This window comes from Anas platyrhynchos, chromosome 27 (assembly GCF_047663525.1).
Source record: "Anas platyrhynchos isolate ZD024472 breed Pekin duck chromosome 27, IASCAAS_PekinDuck_T2T, whole genome shotgun sequence".
In the NCBI taxonomy this organism is placed as follows: Eukaryota; Metazoa; Chordata; class Aves; order Anseriformes; family Anatidae; genus Anas; species Anas platyrhynchos.
Genome location: NC_092613.1, coordinates 3,570,813 through 3,589,681, shown reverse-complemented (window position 1 = coordinate 3,589,681; position 18,869 = coordinate 3,570,813). Strand labels below are relative to the sequence as shown.

Sequence of the window (18,869 nt, the reverse complement as noted above, 5' to 3'; positions counted from 1 at the left end):
ACTACCAGCTTTCTCTCAAAGGAATGCAAACAGCACTAAAGACTGATGTTTCTATTTGTGTCCTTGCCTCAAAATGTACAGTGAACAAAAGCTGAGTGACAGACATACTAGAACTAGTTTGCAGTGTTAAACTGTCGAAATCCTTCTCTAGTGAAGGCTTCATTTGCCTTGTAAAATAAAGGTTACTTCAGGATACCTCAGTAATTTAAGTTCTAAACTTCTGTGTCTTAAAACTCTGTCTCTGGAGCAGCATGCTATGTTCCAGTTGCAGCTTACAGCATTTAACACAAGCTCGGATGTGGAATGAGTCTAGGTGCTGTTGTGTTTCCAGGGGCTGGATAGCGAAAAGCACCAGCTGAGTGCTGAGGATGGAGAAAACCCCAAAGGGGGACCCAGAGGTGTGGGAGGGGGCAGGATGTGGAAGAAAGGCATGTGGGAGTGTGGGACAGGGCAGTAAGGCTGAGAGCATTGAGAGGAAGGAGGACGCTGATAGCCTGACCCATGCTGTAACTGTTGGTGGTACAGCAGGCCAGAAGATGTTGGGGGCAGGACTCCGTGTCATCACAGCTATGTTACTGGCAGATTGCAGCGTGACCAAGTCCAGAGCTCAGGCTCCTGCTCTGCGTGTTTGGGTGTAAAGAATTTGACCCATGTCCTGTCCCTGCTCCAGGACAAGTGAGCCAGGTCATTCTTATTTGCCCCCTGGAGCGGACACAGGACTCAGAAAAACTCCTGAACTACGGAGCTGGGCTGCGATATGCAAGAAAATGGAGCATCCTTGCCTGCTGCTGTTTCCAATGCCCTCAGCTCATCTCTGCTGCACTGGCAGTGGCCCCGAGCACTGCTCCCAGTGTCCTGCTCAGTCGAAGTTGTAGTAAAGGCAAAAGGCAAAGAACATGGCAAAGATCTGCAATGAAAAGAGATGGAGCAGGTTAGCTCCCTGCCGCAGCAGCAACTGGGTGGAATCTGAGTGCCTGGACAGTAAAGGGGTCAGTGCCCTGCTCCCAGTCCAGCCAGGCACCAGGGTAGCTGTGACCTGCAAGGGGCTGCCCCATGCTGCACGGAGGAAGCTGCTGAGCAGTGCTCCTCCTCCCCTGGGCCTGCAGGAGCAAAATAAACCTCGCTCCCTCAGTCCCTCAACCTCAGCCACAGTGGGTGGGAGGTTGGCTTTACACCCCTGAGACAGACCTGCTCTGTGCGCGCCTTTCTGAGTGCGATCGTGACAACCAGAGGCCAGGGGGACAGACAGAGCCTGTCTGTGGTCCCTTCACACAAAGCCCCATCCCCTTCCCTCCTAGCAAAGAGCGCCCGTGAGAGGTGCCCCGCTGCCTGCCTTGTCCCCTCCAGCCCCTGCTCCGTACCTCGATGCCCAGCACGGCCAAGCTGCAGGTCCCGGGGACGGAGATGTAATTCTGCAAGGTCCTGCCGAAGGTGGGGAAGCAGCCCTGGGCAGGAGGGGAGATGTTGGAGGTGTCCTTCAGGCTTCACTGCAGGGAGCTCAAAGGGAGACTGAGGGCTGGGGAGGTTGGGGTGGGTCAGGGGCACCATGAGCGGTGGGTTTGGGGAGGTACCACGGTGCAGAACCACGGTACAGCAGTGCCTCAGGTCCTGTCCCCACTTCAGTGCTTGGGGCAGAGGATGCTGCTCCCCATAGGCAGGAGCCTGAGACGTGCTGGGGACACGGCAGGGACGTGGCAGGGCCTGGCAGTGCAGGGCGGGTGCCCGTGCAGCCCTACCTGCTCGTGGATGTAGCCAGGGCTCCTCTCCCGGCACTGCTCCCAGCCCAGCAGCTCGCCTGCCTGCAGGAGCCCATCCCGGGCACAGCACGCCCGTGGCCAGGGTGTCCCCGGATGCAGCTCCTGGAACCGGGAGCCATTCCCAAAGTCTTCAGGCCCTAAAACGCCGCAACAGGAGAACTGAAATGGAAAGGAAACGCTGTCAACATGCTGTCAAAATGCAGGGACTTTGCTTGGGGATGCAGTAGAGGGAGGGGAACAGCCCAGCATGCTGCTTGGAGTCTGACTGGGGTCCATGAGAACTCCCCCTGTGGTCACAGTCACCCTGAGCAGGACCCATAGGTGCTCCATGTCCCAGAAGGAGCCTCCCTGCTCACCATGACCATGAGGGTGTTCCAGGCCACAGAGAAGACCTCGGCGTCCTCATCCCCACGGTAGTTCCTCCGCAGCTCAGACAGGAAGAGCTCTGGGCGGATCTGTGGGGTCAGTGCCACCTGTGAGCACCCGGGGAACCAGTCCCAGGCACGGAGTCACCGCACACCCATCAACCACCCAGTGCCACCAGCTCACGGGGGCAGAGGGACACAGCTGGGCTCAGGCTTGCTCAGCGTGCTGGTGGTGAAGGTGAGGGTGAGGAGGGCGTCCCTGCACCGTCCCAGTCTCCAGCTGGTTGCTGAGGGACCCAGGGCCATGATCAGTGGCATGATGGAGGGAGGAGAGCGGCTGGGCGCCACAGCAGGGCGCAGGGATGATACCTGTTTCCAGTGCACCAGGAAGAGCACAGCCCCGACCAGCTGTGTGACAAAGACGAGGCTCACGAGGACAAAGAACTGGAAGGCAGCAGAACAGAGGAGTCAGAGAGCAGCCTGGGTCTGTGTGCAGCTCACTCCTGCTGCTCCTCCCTCCCCTGCAGCTCTCCCTGCCCACGCACATCCCTGGTACCAGGGGACAGGGGGGATACAGGAGACAAGCATGCAGCAATTTGGGACGGGCACGACATCTCCGAGCACCACAGCTGTCAGGCAGAACATTAAAAATAAGCACTGCCTGCCAGGGGATCCTGGGGATGCCAAAGAAATTGTCACGCCTGTGCTCAGAAAGGGGTTTCTAGCTCTTGCCATTGAGGGAAGAGGCTCAGAAAGGCCACGTGGGACAAGCCACTGGCTTCAGGGAGAAAAGATCCCACCCAGTGCTTCATTAAACCCTCTGGCCTTTAAATTCAAAGTCTCACAATGTGGCAACGGGATTGGGGTGTGTGTTGAGGGCTGACAGGGCCAGGATGGGTCTTCTGTCTCCTCTGGGGACACCCCGCATCCCACAGCCCTGCATCCCCCAGCTCTTCCCACCTCTCCCCTCACTCACCACCAGCAGCAGGAGCCGGCTCCGGCGCAGGGCCCCGCAGCAGCCCAGGAAGCCCAGCAGCGAGAGGGCGATGCCCACGGCCAGCAGCAGGTAGGCGCCGGCCCTCAGCACAGGCTTGGTGGCCACGATGTCCTGGAAACCAGCCGGGTCCACAGCCACCCAGACCCCAACACCCACCAGGCACGTCCCCCCGGCCTGTGGGACACACCGCGGTCACAGGGCACAGGGACCAGCCCCGGAGGTCACAGGGACTGAGGATGCTCCAAACCCTGCTGGGGTCCCATCCCTCGGACCGGTGCCACCCCTCCCCTGAGCCTGTCGGTGACCACAGCCTCACATCACGGGTGGGACTGGCCGGCTCCCCTGCACCCCTCCATCCCGCTGGGCCCAGGGGGACTCACAAACACCAGCACGTTGAAGATGAACATCAGGTACTTCACACAGCTCAAGACACCCATGGGGACGCCGAGGGGACGGGGTTCTGCAGGCAGACGGCAGCGTTTGTCCCTGCAGAGGGGGGAGCTGAGCCCTGGCCCCAGCCAGCCCCGACCTGTCCCACACCTTGGTTGCAGTGGGACACGGGGTGGTCCAGCACACGGCCACAGAAGGGACAAACAGGGACTGGTGCTGAGAGAGGAAACCAGTTCCTGGTGGGTTCCCCCACGCCCTCCAGCTCAGGTCAGGGATTGCTCTGCCCGTGGGGCAGCAGCAGCCAAGTGCCGCAAGGAGCTGGGACAGCCCTACACGTGGAGAGGGTTTGCCCTTCCCCAGCTGGTGCCGGGAGCCTGAGGGCCCTTGAGCCCCTGTGGGGCTGCAGTGGATGAGGTCTGGAGCCCAAAAACCCCACCCCACAGCCCCCAGCAGGCATCCCGTGTCCCCTCCAAACCCAGCACCACTCACCCCACGGGGACAGCGGTGGCCCCAGCACCTCCAACCAGCTCCAGGACCAGCAGCAGCTGCTTAACGCCGGAAAAGTTGGAAAATCCCCCCCGAGCAGCCCCGAGAAACCCCTTCCCAGAGCGGAGCCGTGAATAATTGATGGGGAACAGGAGCCGCTGGTGTGGCGGCGGGCCGAGGGGAGTCTCCGGTCCCGGGCTGCCATTAGCGGGGGTAATTAAACCTGGCCCTGGCCGGCAGGGAAAGACGAGCCGGCCGCGACAGGCAGGGGACGACCTCGGCGTCAATTAGTGCTGGGGCCATGAGCCCTTGACGCCTTTTGGTGCTTGGGGACAGAGGGACAGCGAGGGTGGGAGCACGGACGGGGCCTGTCCCCGTGCCTGGGCACCCCTCAGGGCTGCATCGTGTGGTAACGGGGCAGAGCTTGTGGAACGATGGAATATATGGAAAGGTGTGGAGGGGTGAAAATAGAGAATGCCTGAATGTACGATTCCATGAGCTTTTTGTGAATTCCTTCCAGCCCCATGAGGCCTGAGAGGGCTTGGGGACAGGTGTGGAGGACGTCGCCTTGTCGGTGACACCGGGTAGGGGGAACTGCCTGAAGGAGCAGCCATTTGTGCTCAGCCAGAGCGGGCAGGCGTTGGGACGGGTTGCCCAGGGAGGTGGGGGAGTCCCCGTCCCTGGGGGGACTCCAGGAGAGGTTGGGGCTGGTGCTTGGGGACACGGCTCAGTGGGGACAGTGGGGGGGGGGGGGTGCAGCCCTGACCCCACGGGCCCTGAGGGGGACATTGCCTCCCCCCCCCCCCCCCCCCCGAGGCCTCCCGGGGCTGGCACCGCCCCCGCCCCTCCCGCAGGGGGCAGTCGAGACGCGCCGCCGGCCTAGAGCGCCCCCCTCCCTGCTGGGCGCCTCGCCCAATCACAGCAGCCGGCGGGGCCGGGCGGGATGCAGACGGACAGCCGCGACAGCCAATCACAGAGCGGGAACCGCGCCGCTCCCGGCGGGGCGGGGCGACGCTGCCGGAAGCGGCCCGGTCCCTCAGCGTCGCTTCCGGTGCCGCCGCCGCCGCCGCCCTGCGCGGGCTGTCGCGGCCGGTGAGTGCGGGCGGGGGGCGGCGCCGCGGGGCCGGCGGTGTCCGGGCCCTGAGCCCGGCCCGGCCCGGTGCCTCCCCGGCCTCCCCCAGTCCCCCCCCGGTTCCCCCCGGTCCCCCCCCGGTGCCGCCGGTCTCAGCCCCGGCGCGGTGCCGTTGACTCCGCTCCGTTCCCTCCGCAGCGCGGCGGCACGAGGACGCCGAGGGACCCGCACCGGCCCCCAGGAGCTTCGCCGCCGCCGCCGCCGCCACCGCCATGGCGTCCCGCAAAGCCGCCGCCACCGGGCCGGGCACGGGGCTGGCCGCCGCCGCCAACCGGGAGAGAGCGCACCTGGAGCTGGCCGAGCTGGGGCCGCTGCTGGAGGAGAAGGGGGAGCAGGGCGCCGCCGGCCCGCCCAGCGTAAGCCGCCCGTCCCCGCCTGGCCGCGCTGGGCGCTCACCGGAGGCAGCCCCGGGCCCTGCGGGGGGTTTGGGCCTCGTCCCGTGAGCAGCTCGGAGGGCGCGGGGAGCCGCGGGGCGCTTCGTCACCTGGAGGGTGCCCGGGCTGTGCCCCGGCGTGCCCAGGAGCTGCCCTCGCCCTTTGGTTTGGTGGCGCTTTGGGCCGGGAATCGCAGCCCCAAAATGCGAAGGGGGAGGAGGAGGGAAGGGACCGGGACCGGGACAGGACGGGCAGTGCGTCCCGGCAGCCTGTCCCAGCTGGGGTGGGCGCCCAGCTCCAGGGCTTGGCGACCCGGCTGGGCCCAGGGGCTCTTGGTTGTAAGGATGAAAATCCCCCCTGGTAATCCCGCCTTTAAAAAAGGATAAAGCGGGGATTAGTCTGCCTGAGACGGTTAAGGCAGGGGGTGTTGCGTAAGCAGCGGTGACCGGTGGGTCCTGCCCGTCCCCTCAGCAGGGGACGAAGCCCCAGGTGCGTGCAAAAGGAGAAGGGACTCGCTGCTCTCCTTGTGCCTGCGTGCCTCCCGTGGCAGGAATGGTTCCCTCCCGGCGTTTCTCCTCCTAGGCTGAGGACCCGCCGTGCCCAGCAGCCCGTGAGGAAGAGGAGGAGGTGGTTCGTGTGCTGACTCTGCCCCTGCAGGCTCACCACGCCATGGAGAAGATGGAAGAGTTTGTGTATAAGGTACGAGAGCTGCTGGGGACCCTGGTGGGCAGCTGGGGCTGCCCCCAGCCCTGTTGGACTGGCAGCGACTTCAGGAGCATCCCCGATGTCTCCAGCTGGGACTGGGATCACAAATTCTGTCGCTGGCTTTGCCGGATGCCTCCACTCAGCCCTGAGCAGAGCAGTGCCTGTGCTCGTGGTCACCGCGTTTCGGTGAGCAGTGGCAAATGGCTGAGACTCGGCACGGTTCTGTGCCAGCCAGGCTTCCTTTTCCCTGACCAGAACGGAAGGGAATTCCTGCCACAGAGAACAGCTCCTGCCTCAGGGGACCGAAGGGTTAAAGGCAGGGGTAGGAACTGTCTCCAGCTCCCCGGGGATGTGGGGAGCGCTCTGCAGGATGTGGGTGGCGGAAGGGAAGGGATCCCACAGGGTGCTGGGTGTTGCAAAGACCCAACTTCCCCTCCCGGGGGAGAGTTACGGGGCCTTCACGGCCCTGGCTGCAGGGAAGGCTCGCTGGTTTGTTCCGCATGCGACCCAAGCTCCCGGGCTGAGTAAAGGCAGCAAAGGTGACCCGTTGGCTGTGGTGGTACCAGCGCAGGTCACTGTGTTGCAGGTGTGGGAAGGGCGCTGGCGCGTGATCCCCTACGACGTGCTGCCCGACTGGCTGAAGGACAACGATTACCTCCTGCACGGGCACCGGCCCCCGATGCCGTCCTTCCGAGCCTGCTTCAAGAGCATCTTCCGGATACACACCGAGACGGGCAACATCTGGACGCACCTCCTGGGTGACTGCAGCAGCTGTGGGGCTGCGTGGCGCTTCCATGGGGCTGGAGCCGTTTGGGGTGGCCTTTGGGGGGCAGGTTGGCGTGCAGGCCAGCCACATCAAGCCTTGGGATTTGCTCTGTGTTCTCTCTGTGCCAGAAATCTCTGGTTTAGGCTCACGTACCCCTGCTGGTCCTGGGCACACAGGCTGTGAGGTTTCCTGGAGCTCAGGGTGAAGGGAGCACAGGGCACTTCCTTTCATTGAGGCCACGGCCTGAGCTTGGTGGCTTTGTCCATGCTCGTTAGGGGCTGACAACTGCATCGGGTGGCCTCAGGCTGTGGGAGGGGCTTGGCCAGGTGCTCTGCGGAGGGTCCTGGCCTGCACAGGGCGCTCTGAGGCCTTCAGGTTGTGTCTGGGTTGCTGCTGCTGCGTGGTGGCTCCGCCTGAGCTCTGCAAGCGAGCTGTTCTGCTCCTGGGATGGAGAAACATGTCCTGGGCAAAATAATGTCCCCAAAACCTTTCCCTGGGAACCCAGGACATGTCCAGGTTCTGCCTTGCAGAGCGCAGCCAGGCCAGAGACTGCCCCGGACGAACAGGGCGCAGGGTCTGTAAGGGAGGAACCCCGGAACCGACTGAGTGTGGGAAGGGAACTTGTCCTGCCCCATGTCCCTTGTGGGGACCCTCTGTGGGGTGTTCTGGGTCACCCTGCTCCTGCCTGACATTCGGTGTGTTTCCTGCAGGTTTTGTGTTGTTCCTCTGCCTGGGGATCCTGACCATGCTGCGGCCCAACATGTATTTCATGGCTCCTCTCCAGGAGAAGGTGGTGTTTGGGATGTTCTTCCTTGGTGCGGTGCTGTGCCTCAGCTTCTCCTGGCTTTTCCACACTGTCTACTGTCACTCCGAGAAGGTCTCGCGGACTTTTTCAAAGTGAGTCAGCGCAAGTGGGGTCGTGTGGTCTCGTGGGAGGCTTTCACTTCTCCCAGCGCTTCCTCTTGGGAAGTGCCGTGCTCCAAAAGGTTTTGTTCTTGGGGGAAAGGAGCATTCACTGGATCCAGCGTGGGGCTCAGGAGCAGGATCCTGGAGGCTCTGCCCTGTGCCTGAGCACCGTCAGTGTGGCAGCTCCTCGGGAACTGTGGTCTGTGAGGACAGGGACCCTGGGGGCTGTGGCTCTCGAGGGACTTTGTGCTTCTTGGAGCAGTGCGGTGAGGGGTCCTGGTCTCACTGGGCAGCCGTGGGACCCAGCAGTTTCCAGTTTGCTGGATGTTTTCAAAAACTCCGTTGGATCCAATTTGGATTGAAACCAAATTGAAAGAAGCAAAACAAACACGATTCCCGGCAGAGTGGAAATGCTGGGCAGTAGCCAGTGCTTCCCTCTGAGATCAGTGCTGCTCTTAGAGCTGAGCTCACATCAGCCTTCGCGGCACAGGGAGGGCAGCAGCAAGGCTTTCAAATGAGATCTTGCTCATGCAAGTCTATCAAGGGCGTTTACTTGGGCATTTACTTGCCAAGCTCCTTTGCACAAACACCAGAGCTCCCATGGGCTCGCGGCTCCAGAACAAACTGTGCTGCAGCGCCCCGAGCAGCAGCGTCCTCGTGTACCCGGGAAGGCTCTCGCACAGCTGCTGCACTTTGGCAGCTGAACGGTTCTGGGGTCGACAGATCGAAAGCACTTTGCAGGGGAGGGTAACAGTCGAATCCATACGCACAAGAACTAATGCCCACTGCATCCTGTCGTGGTGGTTTGAGTGCACAGCACCTCCGGGCCGTTTCTGCCTATCCAGCAAGCTGCTGTTTGTCCTTTGTGCTCCTGCCAGCTCTGCTCGCATCCCCAGAAGTCCCAGGTCCTTCCTCCTGTCCCATGTTGTGCTGATGAGACTTGAACATCTCCCGTCTGGGCGCAGCTTCACCCACGGGGCCTTGGCTGCCTCTTTGGCAGCGGTGGCTCCGTTTGGGCACAGGCAGCCTGGGTGGCACCGAGTGCCAAGAGGAGGCGGGACGGGGTGGATTCTGGGGGCTCACCTGTGTGTGTCTCATTGCTCCCCGGCTGCAGGTTGGATTATTCAGGAATTGCACTGCTGATCATGGGGAGCTTCGTCCCCTGGCTCTATTACTCGTTCTACTGCTCCCCGCAGCCAAGACTCATCTACCTCTCCATCGTCTGCGTCCTGGGCATCTCCGCCATCATCGTGGCTCAGTGGGACCGGTTTGCCACCCCCAAGCACCGGCAGACAAGAGCAGGTAGGAGCGCTCTGTGTTCATCCCAAGCCCTCAGCCCCAGGAGGGAGCTCCGGGGAGGCACTTTGGGAAGAAGCCGTTGTGTTGTGCCGCGGGCTCTGTGCTAGGGCAGGGCTCCAGGGTACCCCGAGGAACTCTAACCATCTGCAGAATGAATTCCCCTGGAGTCTGCCCTGCTCTGCAGCAGGGAGGTCTCCCTCTGCCTCTTGTTGTGCTGGGGATTTGGAGCCTCCACGGAGCAGGGCCCAGCTGCTGGCTGGTCTGAGCTCCTCCTGGCACTCAGCAAGCCTGAGGTTTGGAGCAGGCAGACGGCGTTGTAAAAATAGCCCCGTAAGTGGCGGCCGGGCAGCCTGGGGCTGTGCTGTGTGAAGCCGCCTTCTCCGGGAAGCGGTTTGGCAACGTGGAGCTGCAGCTCACCCAGAGAGGCAGAGATTCCCTCCCGTCCCCTGCCAGGTGCGTGCTGGCACCTCCTGCCTTCCTGGAGGCCCCAGGGCAAGGCTGCCTCCACGCTCACACCCTGCAGGGCCCCTTCTGAGCCTCTGAAACCGATCCCTCCAGATTAAAGCAGCCTCACTGAGCACCAGCGAGCGTGGAGGAACGGCCCTGCCCGTGCTTCTCTCCCAGGGGGTCCTGCAGCAGAACCCCTCCCGTAGCAGTGCCCCCGCTACGTGACGAGGGAGGGACGGTGCCGAGCTGGGGGCTGAGCAGCACCGCTGCCGCGCGGCCCCCTCAGCACAACATGCTGAGATCCTTGTCAGGGGACAGGGTGCGAGTGCCAGCCCCACCGTTACCCCACGGCAGTGCTGGTGTCAGTGCAGTGGCACAGATCACTGCTGCCTGCTCCAGGACAGGGCTGCGTTGCTCCCCCAGCACAAAATGAGCACTGGCTGTGCCAAACCTCCCCGCTGCCAGGGGAGCTCCCTCCTCCTGCCACTACAAGCTGCAGCCTCTCCACACGGGTGTCTTGCTGCAGTGCCATTTGCTCTCTGCCGAACTAATTAGATGTGAGATCTGAAAATTCCAGCACTGCTAATTAGCACTTTTCCCCCGGGCTCTGAGCAGCTTCACTGAATAAATGACTCCGGCGGCATTGCTCCTGGAAGGGCTGGCGGGGCCACGCTCCTCGTGCTCATGTCACTGTGGTGTGACCCGTGGGACCAGCCCTGTCCAGAGGGGCCCCCCCAGCCTTGCAGGGCGAGCTCTGCCCAGCGGGCACTGGGGGCCAGCACTGGTTTTGACTGGGAGGTAGCATTACAGATCAGTAGTGTCCTTCCTTTTGCCTCCTCTCTGCCACAGGTGTCTTTCTGGGGCTGGGGCTGAGCGGCGTGGTGCCCACCATGCACTTCACCATCGCCGAAGGGTTTGTGAAGGCCACCACCGTCGGCCAGATGGGCTGGTTCTTCCTCATGGCCGTGATGTACATCACGGGCGCGGGGCTCTACGCTGCCCGCATTCCTGAGCGCTTCTTCCCGGGCAAGTTTGACATCTGGGTGAGTGGAGCAGGGGCTTCGGGGGCAGCTGTGAAGCTGGGGAGTGGGGTCAAGGGTGGGGATCCTCGAGAACGTGGCTGGGGGTGTCCCGGTGCGTGCTGGCAGCCAGCCCTTAGATGGCTGCTGAAGGCAGGGCAAGGCTAAAGTACAGAGCAGAAAACGCTGCCTGTGAGCAGCGAGGGGGAAAAGTGCGGCCTGGGACAGTCCTGGGGTGGTGCCCGAGCACTGTGGAGGAGGAGGAGTTCTTGCTGGCATTGCTTTGTCCCCTTCGGGCTGGCTCAGAGAGCTTTCTCACTTCCCCGCAGTTCCAGTCGCATCAGATCTTCCACGTGCTCGTGGTGGCTGCAGCCTTCGTCCACTTCTACGGGGTGTCGAACCTGCAGGAGTTTCGCTACGGACTTGAAGGGGGGTGCACAGACGACTCTCTCCTCTGAGAGCGCCTGGTTTTAGTACAAGCTTCCTAAGTGCTTTTTAAACTCTGTCTTTGCTAAAATCAAAGGAAGACTCAAAACTGGGTTGTTGTTTTTTTTTTTTAAAGAAAAAAAAAGAAACATTCTTTAGCAGAGTTCTGTCGACCAAATCCTCACCCCCTTCCCCGTGCACTTCGTTGGGGCTGAGGGGAGGCAGCGCCAGCCCTGGCAGCCCCCCAGCCGCAGTGTTACGGCCTCGCCTCCTCCAGGCCGTGTTCTGGCAGCACCGCGGCCATCCGACCTTTCCAGGCATGCTGATTTCTGAAAGCAGAGGGTGCGGGTGCCCCGCTCCCGGCACAGCCGAGCACCCCCTTCCCGAGCTCACCGCCGGAGCGAGCTGTCACGCACTACCAGGCCCAGGGCCGGAGATTTTGCATTACCCCTCGCAGCAGAGCTGCCTTCCTGGGGGCAGCTCTGCGGCCCTCAGTGCTGCTGCCCAGGGCACAGGCACAGATTCACGTAAATTAAGTTTTAATGGTCTTTTTTTTTTCCTTGACAAAATAATGTAAACATAAATGAGAGAATATTTAATATTTAATACTAAGCTTTAAAAAGACTTGCTGCCACCGCAGTGTACTCGGCTCCCTCGCTGTCTGTGGTAGTGAAGGAAGGACAGTGTTTTAGGGGAATGTAGAGCTGCTGTAGCTGATTGAAATAAAAAGGTCAATAGTTCAGTGTCGTGCGAGCGGTGTCAGTCTCGTTTTTTTGGGGTGGTTGCAGCAAAAAACCTGCTCAGGCTGTCAGCTGCTTCTGGGGAGAGCACCCCCGAGGAGCGCAGCCCCTCACCGGCAGCCAGGGCCAAGTGCCAGGAGTGCCCACGCTGCGGGATCCTGCCTGTGGTGAGTCAGGACAGCCCCGGCGGAAAGAAAACAGGAAACTGGGGTGCTGGGGGCAGGAAACCCTTCCCTGGGCACGTGGTGCACTGGGGGCAGCGGGACCTGCTGCCCTCCCTCTGTGGGCTCAACAGGGGAAGGAGGCGAGCTGTAAGCTCACGGTGCAGGGCAAAGGGCTCTGGGCTGGTCAGCACAGATGCCAAAACCCAGTTAGCACACAGGGAGTGAAGGACGGCACCCCAAATCGTGGCTTGCCCTTGTGCAGGAGTGTGTGAGTGACTGTCCAGCACAGACGGTCACAGGGGATTAGAGGGGAAGAGCTGAGCTGAATAAAGCTCTTCTCGAGCAGCTGAAGCCTGTCACCTCACACAGGGTGAGGGAGGAGTGCCTGCGGGGCCCCTGTGCCACCCGAGGCTCCTGTCCCTGTTGTCCACCAGTCCCAGCAGCTAGGGGGAGGCTGCTGCAAAGGCAGGGCCCAGATGGAGCCCCAAAGCGGGGGGCAGCTGGTCCCAGGCCACAGCTCAGCCTCCAGCAGCTCCCATGCACCCCAGTGCCTGGCACAGCCAGAGCCAGCTCCCAGACGCTGCTGGGAGAGGCCACCCAGGATGTTCAGGCTGCTGCTTAATTATGGCCCAAGAGCAACAGAGGCCGTGTGCCCAGCCCCTGACGGCACCCCGTAGAAGCCGGTGGTGCTGTGGGCACAGGGGGCACCCAGCAGTGCCCGGTGGCCTCCCTCCTGTGCCTGTGCAGGAGGCAGTGGGAGCAAACCCTGTGCAAGCTGCCAGTGCTGCAGCAGCGAGGGCAACAGCCCCAGCCCCTCCTGGCCCAGCAGAGCCCGGAGGGCAGTGCCTGAGTCGGGGCAGAGGACAAAACCCTCGAGCTTTGGAGCCAGGGCACAGGGCAGAGGCTGGCTCGGCCACTGGGAGGCACACAGAGCTGAACAATGCCTGGTGCACTAATCCTAGAGAGAGCACAGGAAAACATCTGGTGACTAACACAGCCTCGGATACCCAGGGGAGGCTCCGTGCTGCTGATGACTGTAATTTTCCCTCATCTACCAGAGACTTTTCTGTGGCTGGGGTCTCAGCCAGGAATAAAAGTGAGCAGGCTGATTGAGTGACACAAATCAAGCAAATTCCTTACAATTCACCTGAGGAACCAGGTAAGTGGCAAAGCAAGACAAGCCTTCACAAACACGGGGCTGTTGTCCTTTAGGTTTCTGAAAGTTACACACCAGCAGCAACTACATGAAATAGCAAGGCACCAGAGCAGCACGACACCTCCGTCCTGGAGCAGTTCTAGGACAGGCAGGGTGGGGGAAACAGCCACAAAAAATGTCCCTTGTACAGGATGACAGAACATAGGAGCTTTATGTTCAGGCTCTTGCACTGGCATACACACACATTGTACAACCCTAATTCCCCCGTTTGCCAAGCATTACTCTGACCACTTCTGTTATTTTCATCCTCTCCTACTGAATGGGTGTGCATGTTTCCTCACAGAGCAGAGATCCAACTCCTTCCTGGGCAAAAGCAAAGCCAAGAAGCAGCTCAGATGAAACTACACAGGTCTTCTGGAATATGTGTATTCTATCAGGAGCTGCCAGCAGCAAGCAACACCATTAGCTAGGGCCTTCAACAGAAAACCCTGCTAGGTAAGAATTTTTTAACTGCTGGCAAGAGGGAACGTGCCTTCACAACTGGAATTTAAGAGCAAAAACATGGAGCAGATGGAGCTGTGATACCTTCCAGAGCACGGAAGGACTGGATCCACAGTGAAAAGATGAGAAACTGTGCTGACAGCATGCAGGTGCTTCACCCTCCAACCCCCGAGAGCTCCCTGTTTTCAGTCCTGATGCCCTACAGACATCTTGAGGAACAGTTCTACAGGGGAAGCTGCCTATGGCAGAACTGTTTGAGTTTTCTGTGCAAGCCACCGTATGCAGCAGCCAAGCTGAAGCCAAGGTCTCAGCACAGCCACGGAGTTACCATGCTGCCACCTCCTGCAGAAAGGGGCTCAAAGCTTTGTGTATTTAGGGGAAGGACAGAGGTGTGCTGCAGCCTGTGGAGCCACAAAAGAGATTCTGCTTTAACCAAACAACTTGGCAGTAGTGCAGTAAACAAAGAACAACGGTGAAATAAATATTGCTGGAAGCAATTTTCACTGGCTTGCACATTCTCCCAGTAATATTCACTTCAGGAATGTAAAACTGCATGTAGATAATGCTTTTCCTCAAGCTGAAATCTGTGTAGCAACCTAAATCCGAAAGGGGAGAGGATAAATTCCAGATGCATTCACTGTGGATGGCTAATGCCACATCCCAGAGAAGACTTCACAGACATTCACTTCAGTCCATGTCCAAAGGATTACAAGACTCCATTTGGTCCTTATCTTAAATCTCCATGTATTCTACCAGACATGAATTAACATTACAGCAATGGAATCTATTATGAATAAATAGATCTGTCATCTTCTAACAGTTCTGTGCAGCTTTACGCTGACAAGTGCTGAAGGTCCTCTTGGCATGGTTTGTGTAAGAGACTACCACTGGTGTAAAGACATACCGCATCTTGGTCCTCCAGCATTTTAAGTTACAGCTCAGGTACAATAAGAACTAGCAGAATGAGGATAATCACTGGTATTGTCTGTAGTCGCTAAATGGAGGTGGCTGCAACTGGGAGGGATCGTCTGAAAACTGAGGGCCTGTGAATAAGGAGAAAGAAAAAGAGTCAAATAATAAATATGAAAAGATGAGACATTCATCCTACTAAAAGCATGAAACACATTGTCGTGGTTCCGCTCGAGTGGGCAGCCAAGCTCCACCACAGCCGCTCTCTCACTCCCCCTCCTCAAAGAGGAATGGGGAGAAAATATGTGAAAAGGGCTCAAGGATTGAGATAAGGACGAGAAAATCCCGCAATAATTAGTGTAACGGGCAAACCAGACTCAGCATAAGAAGACAGATAGTAAGATTTATTGCTCATTACTAACAAGCTAGAGAAGTGAGAAACAAAGGAAAGAAACCAAGAGCACCTCCCCCCCATCCACCCTCTTCCACCTCCTCCCCCCGAGCGGCGCAGGGGAATGGGGGTTATGGTCAGTCTACAGCACTTCTTCTCTGCCGCTCCTTCTCGGTCACTCTCGTCCCCTGTGCTGTGGGGTCCCACCCACGGGATGCAGTCCTTCCTGAACTGATCCGGCGTGGGCTTCCCACAGGCAGCAGCTCTTCCAGAACTGCTCCAGATATGGGTCCGTACCACGGGGTCCATCCCTCAGGAGAAAACTGCTCCAACCTGGCTCCCCTATGGGCAGTAGCTCCTGCCAGGTCACCTGCTCCTGCGTGGTCTCCTCTCCACGGGCTACAGGTCCGGCCCAGAATCTGCTCTGGCAGGGGTCTTCCACAGGCGGCAGCCTCCGTCGGTGCAGGGCCACCTGCTCCACCGTGGTCTCCTCCACGGGCTGCAGTGTGGAACCCTGCTTCACCATGGTACTCCATGGGCTGCCAGGGGACATCCTGCTTCACCATGGTCCTCACCACAGGCCGCAGGGGACTTCTGCTCCGGCGCCTGGAGCACCTCTCCCCCTCCTTCTACACTGACCTTGGCACCTGCAAGGCTGTTTCTCACTCCCTTGACTCGCCCAGCTGCTGTGTGGCGCAGCGTTTTTTTCCCTGACTTAAATATGCTCTCACAGAGGCGCAAAACAACATCGCTTATTGGCTCAGCTCTGGAAAACAATGGGGCCCTTCCCAAACAAGGGGCAGCTTCTAGATCTTTCTCACAGAAACCACCCCTATGGCCCCCTGCTACCAAAACTTTGCCATGTAAACCCACTACATTCCACCCCTCGCCTCTGTTAAAAGCATATTTAAGATTACTCACAATATACTCTTACTTTACAATTATCACAACCTTCACAGACTTCACTTACATCAAAAAAAAAAAGAATTCACTGCACCAAAATAAACATAACATCATCACAGCACTGACAAGGTGGACATTTTACACGCATACCACCCCTCGTCCCTTCACCACACTAACATCTCACAGTTACTGCTTTCTTAAATTCTTCACAACTTGTACATTCCTAACAATCATCCTGCACATATTTTGCCCATTACTTCTATCAACTATCATCCTTATCTCAAATTCTTCGAGCCCCATGTTGGGCGCTAAAAAGGACTGTTGTGGTTCTGCTCGAGTGGGCTTATGCCCTCTGTGTACCAAAAAAAACAACACAGGTTCCAAAACAGGGAGGAGAGAATTGCACAAGAGTGAGAACCGCTCTGAATTGTCAGGGTGTCGAGCTGAGATGACTTCATGGAGAGCCACCAGTTGCCCAAAATAAGAGAGGTTTGGAAACAAAACTCAGCTCCTGGGCAGGAAGGAAGGCAGGCGGCTGCCGTGGAGATGACCCCAGCCCAGAAGCCCCTTGGCCAGCACCAGTGCTGGAGCTCCCTGCACCTCTGAGCAGCAAAATGGAGCTGCTCAGCGGCCCCCTGCAAGCTGATGCTCACTAGCAGCGCCAGCAGCTCAACCAAGAGCTAAGACCTGAGAGCAAAAAGCAACGCCCCAGAGCAGGGGCAAGGTTTGCAAAGCAGGTCCTGAGGCTGCATCGTTCTCCAAATTGCACCAATCCACACAGGTTTAATTCACTGCTATTGCACCAGATGCACCCTGCATACACAGGGGCCACCTCGAGGTGCTTGGGGAATCGCAGCCTGCCCCTTCCCTGCACCCCAGCACAGAAATTTCGATGGCCCTGTGGAATTTGTGCAGTCATCCAGGTCCTGGTCGTGCAGCTCGTTGACCTGAGGCAGATTGGAGTTAATCCAAACTAAAACCTCGCCGTGTGGGAGCCGGGGTTGAAAGCACTGGTAGAAATGGGTTATGTCCAAAGCTACTCATTTTTGCTGCTCTTTCTTCTCCTTTCTCACAGCTTCTCTTGCTGGTCAAGGGAAGAAACCGCACTACTGATGCATTCAAACGGGAAGAAAAGCGGGGACTGACTTCATGACACATGCTGTGATTCACATAAAACTTCTGGTGTCTGTCCCTGCAGTGATTCACGAGCAGAATTCACCGGGAGGATTCTCCCTCGTGTCCCTTGGAAAAGCAGCAATATAACATCAAAGGGTAAACAAATCAGAACACAAAATCCCACACTAGTACTGTATTGAGCAGTTACCTCAAGGCCTTCAATTACTAAGTCATCACTTTTCCCTTACTCATGCATACTCTGACACAGAATATACCTCTCTTTTGCTCCTAAAATAATTTAAAACATCTAAAAAAATAAATACAGGGCAACAAATAATACTTTGCATTTTTCCAGCATTTTTTTGCAACTAGCTCATTTGCAGATGTTTGCAGGCTCACATGAAAAGAGGTTCAGTGAAGTGAGGAAGGTGAGAGTTGAAGGGATGTGTCCAAAGCAGCAACCCGGAGGTCAGCTGGGAGGGATGCACTACTCCAGACTAACAGAAAAGCTTTCAAAGGACCCCCATGGTCACTCTAAGGCCAAATTTATTTTCACTTTCTCTTTCTTGAGCAACAGATTTGTTGCAGAAATCTTTATCGTGAGGAAGCAGGGGCCTCTGTGTATAGAAATATGTGGAAAGAGAGTGTGAACGAGAGGAAAATGGAAAAGAGAGATGTCAGAGGAGTTATCTTCAGCACCGAAATGGTAGTTTTATCAGCTGGGACAATGAGTCTCGGTTAGCAGAGCACATCCAGTTCATGGAGCCAGCGCTGCGTGGCTTGGACAAAGTTACTGTCTATTTCTAGGAAATACAATAAGATTCAAGAACCAGAAACAAAAATGTTCGTGAACTGCTTGGACACTTGAGCACCACACACCAGTGTGCAAACAGCTGCTCCCATGACACAAACCCAATTAAAATCACAGGCTGCTGCTAAGAAACACCTTAAAAAGAGACTGATTCTCTCATTACTGGTGGGGAAGCAGGCAGGAGAGAGCCCTAGCACCAAGCTCCGAGCTCCAGCCCCTCTCCCCTGCATGGGGCACGAGCAGCGGCACAGCCTGAGCCAGGCTGGGCTCCCCCAGCACGTCCCCAATGCACAGGACAGATCGTGTTAGTGCCCAGGTGAAATCCCAGCTGGAGCTTGGAGCATGCTCCTGAGCTTGCCGGAGCCTGTACAAATTCATGTTGATGTCAGCAGACATAAGCATTAACTGAATAATAAACAGAAAAATATTTAAGAGTGCCATGTATTTGCATTGAGGTGATAAATGAGGAGACAATGTATTTGAACAAGTTCACTGAAAGCAATGCTGCTGCATTATCCACGGTGCTGGTGATCCTATGTGGAGGCTTGACTTGGAGATTTAAAAATAGAAACACTTTTTGCCTCACAGCATTCTTCTAAAAATAAAAGAGTGGCTGTGAGAATGCAGAAGTAACCTCACACAGCACCTTTTCTTCTTCTCATTGTATCTGAAGCTTTCCTCTTTAGACACACTTAAATTTACAAGAAGCAAACAATGAAAAAAAAATGCAGAGTCTAAGCACGAAAGATTTGATGGGGTGTGAGGAGGGGAGAGTGGTCAAGAGAACAGGAAACCCAAGTTGACGGGTGTGAGGAGGGGAGAGTGGTCAAGAGAACAGGAAACCCAAGTTGACGGGTGTGAGGAGGGGAGAGTAGTCAAGAGAACAGGAAACCCAAGTTGACGGGTGTGAGGAGGGGAGAGTAGTCAAGAGAACAGGAAACCCAAGTTGACGGGAAACCCAAGTTGATGGGAAACCCAAGTTGACGGGAAACCCAAGTGACATTTGCTTTTAATGAATGACTTATAACCCTAATATTGCTTGTCAGGAAGCGGGGAGAGGAAACTGAGAGATGTTTTGAGAGTATAAATGAGGGGCTCCATCAAGGTGA

General features: G+C 57.7%; 2 protein-coding genes across 5 annotated transcripts; one reads left to right on the top strand and one right to left on the bottom strand.

Moving 5' to 3' along the window:
* Nucleotides 1-52: 52 nt before the first annotated feature.
* Nucleotides 53-4,741, bottom strand: LOC106019325 (tetraspanin-18-like). 3 transcript variants are annotated; one of them, XM_072028414.1, is made up of 8 exons: nt 3,999-4,741; nt 3,500-3,579; nt 3,099-3,293; nt 2,492-2,566; nt 2,114-2,212; nt 1,737-1,916; nt 1,362-1,445; nt 53-907 (listed from the first exon to the last, which is right to left on the bottom strand). In XM_072028414.1, the coding sequence occupies exons 1-8, from the start codon at nt 4,198-4,200 to the stop codon at nt 860-862; spliced, it is 963 nt and encodes a 320-aa protein (XP_071884515.1). In that variant the 5' UTR covers nt 4,201-4,741; the 3' UTR covers nt 53-859. The 3 variants fall into 3 exon arrangements, with proteins under 3 accessions (XP_071884515.1, XP_071884516.1, XP_027300884.3); XM_072028415.1 differs by lacking the exon at nt 3,099-3,293; XM_027445083.3 differs by lacking the exon at nt 3,999-4,741 and having other exon boundaries at nt 3,500-3,975.
* Nucleotides 4,742-4,937: 196 nt separating this feature from the next.
* Nucleotides 4,938-11,819, top strand: ADIPOR1 (adiponectin receptor 1). 2 transcript variants are annotated; one of them, XM_027444677.3, is made up of 8 exons: nt 4,938-5,087; nt 5,266-5,483; nt 6,084-6,200; nt 6,793-6,964; nt 7,683-7,869; nt 8,993-9,180; nt 10,474-10,667; nt 10,973-11,819. In XM_027444677.3, the coding sequence occupies exons 2-8, from the start codon at nt 5,340-5,342 to the stop codon at nt 11,099-11,101; spliced, it is 1,131 nt and encodes a 376-aa protein (XP_027300478.2). In that variant the 5' UTR covers nt 4,938-5,087; nt 5,266-5,339; the 3' UTR covers nt 11,102-11,819.
* Nucleotides 11,820-18,869: the final 7,050 nt, after the last annotated feature.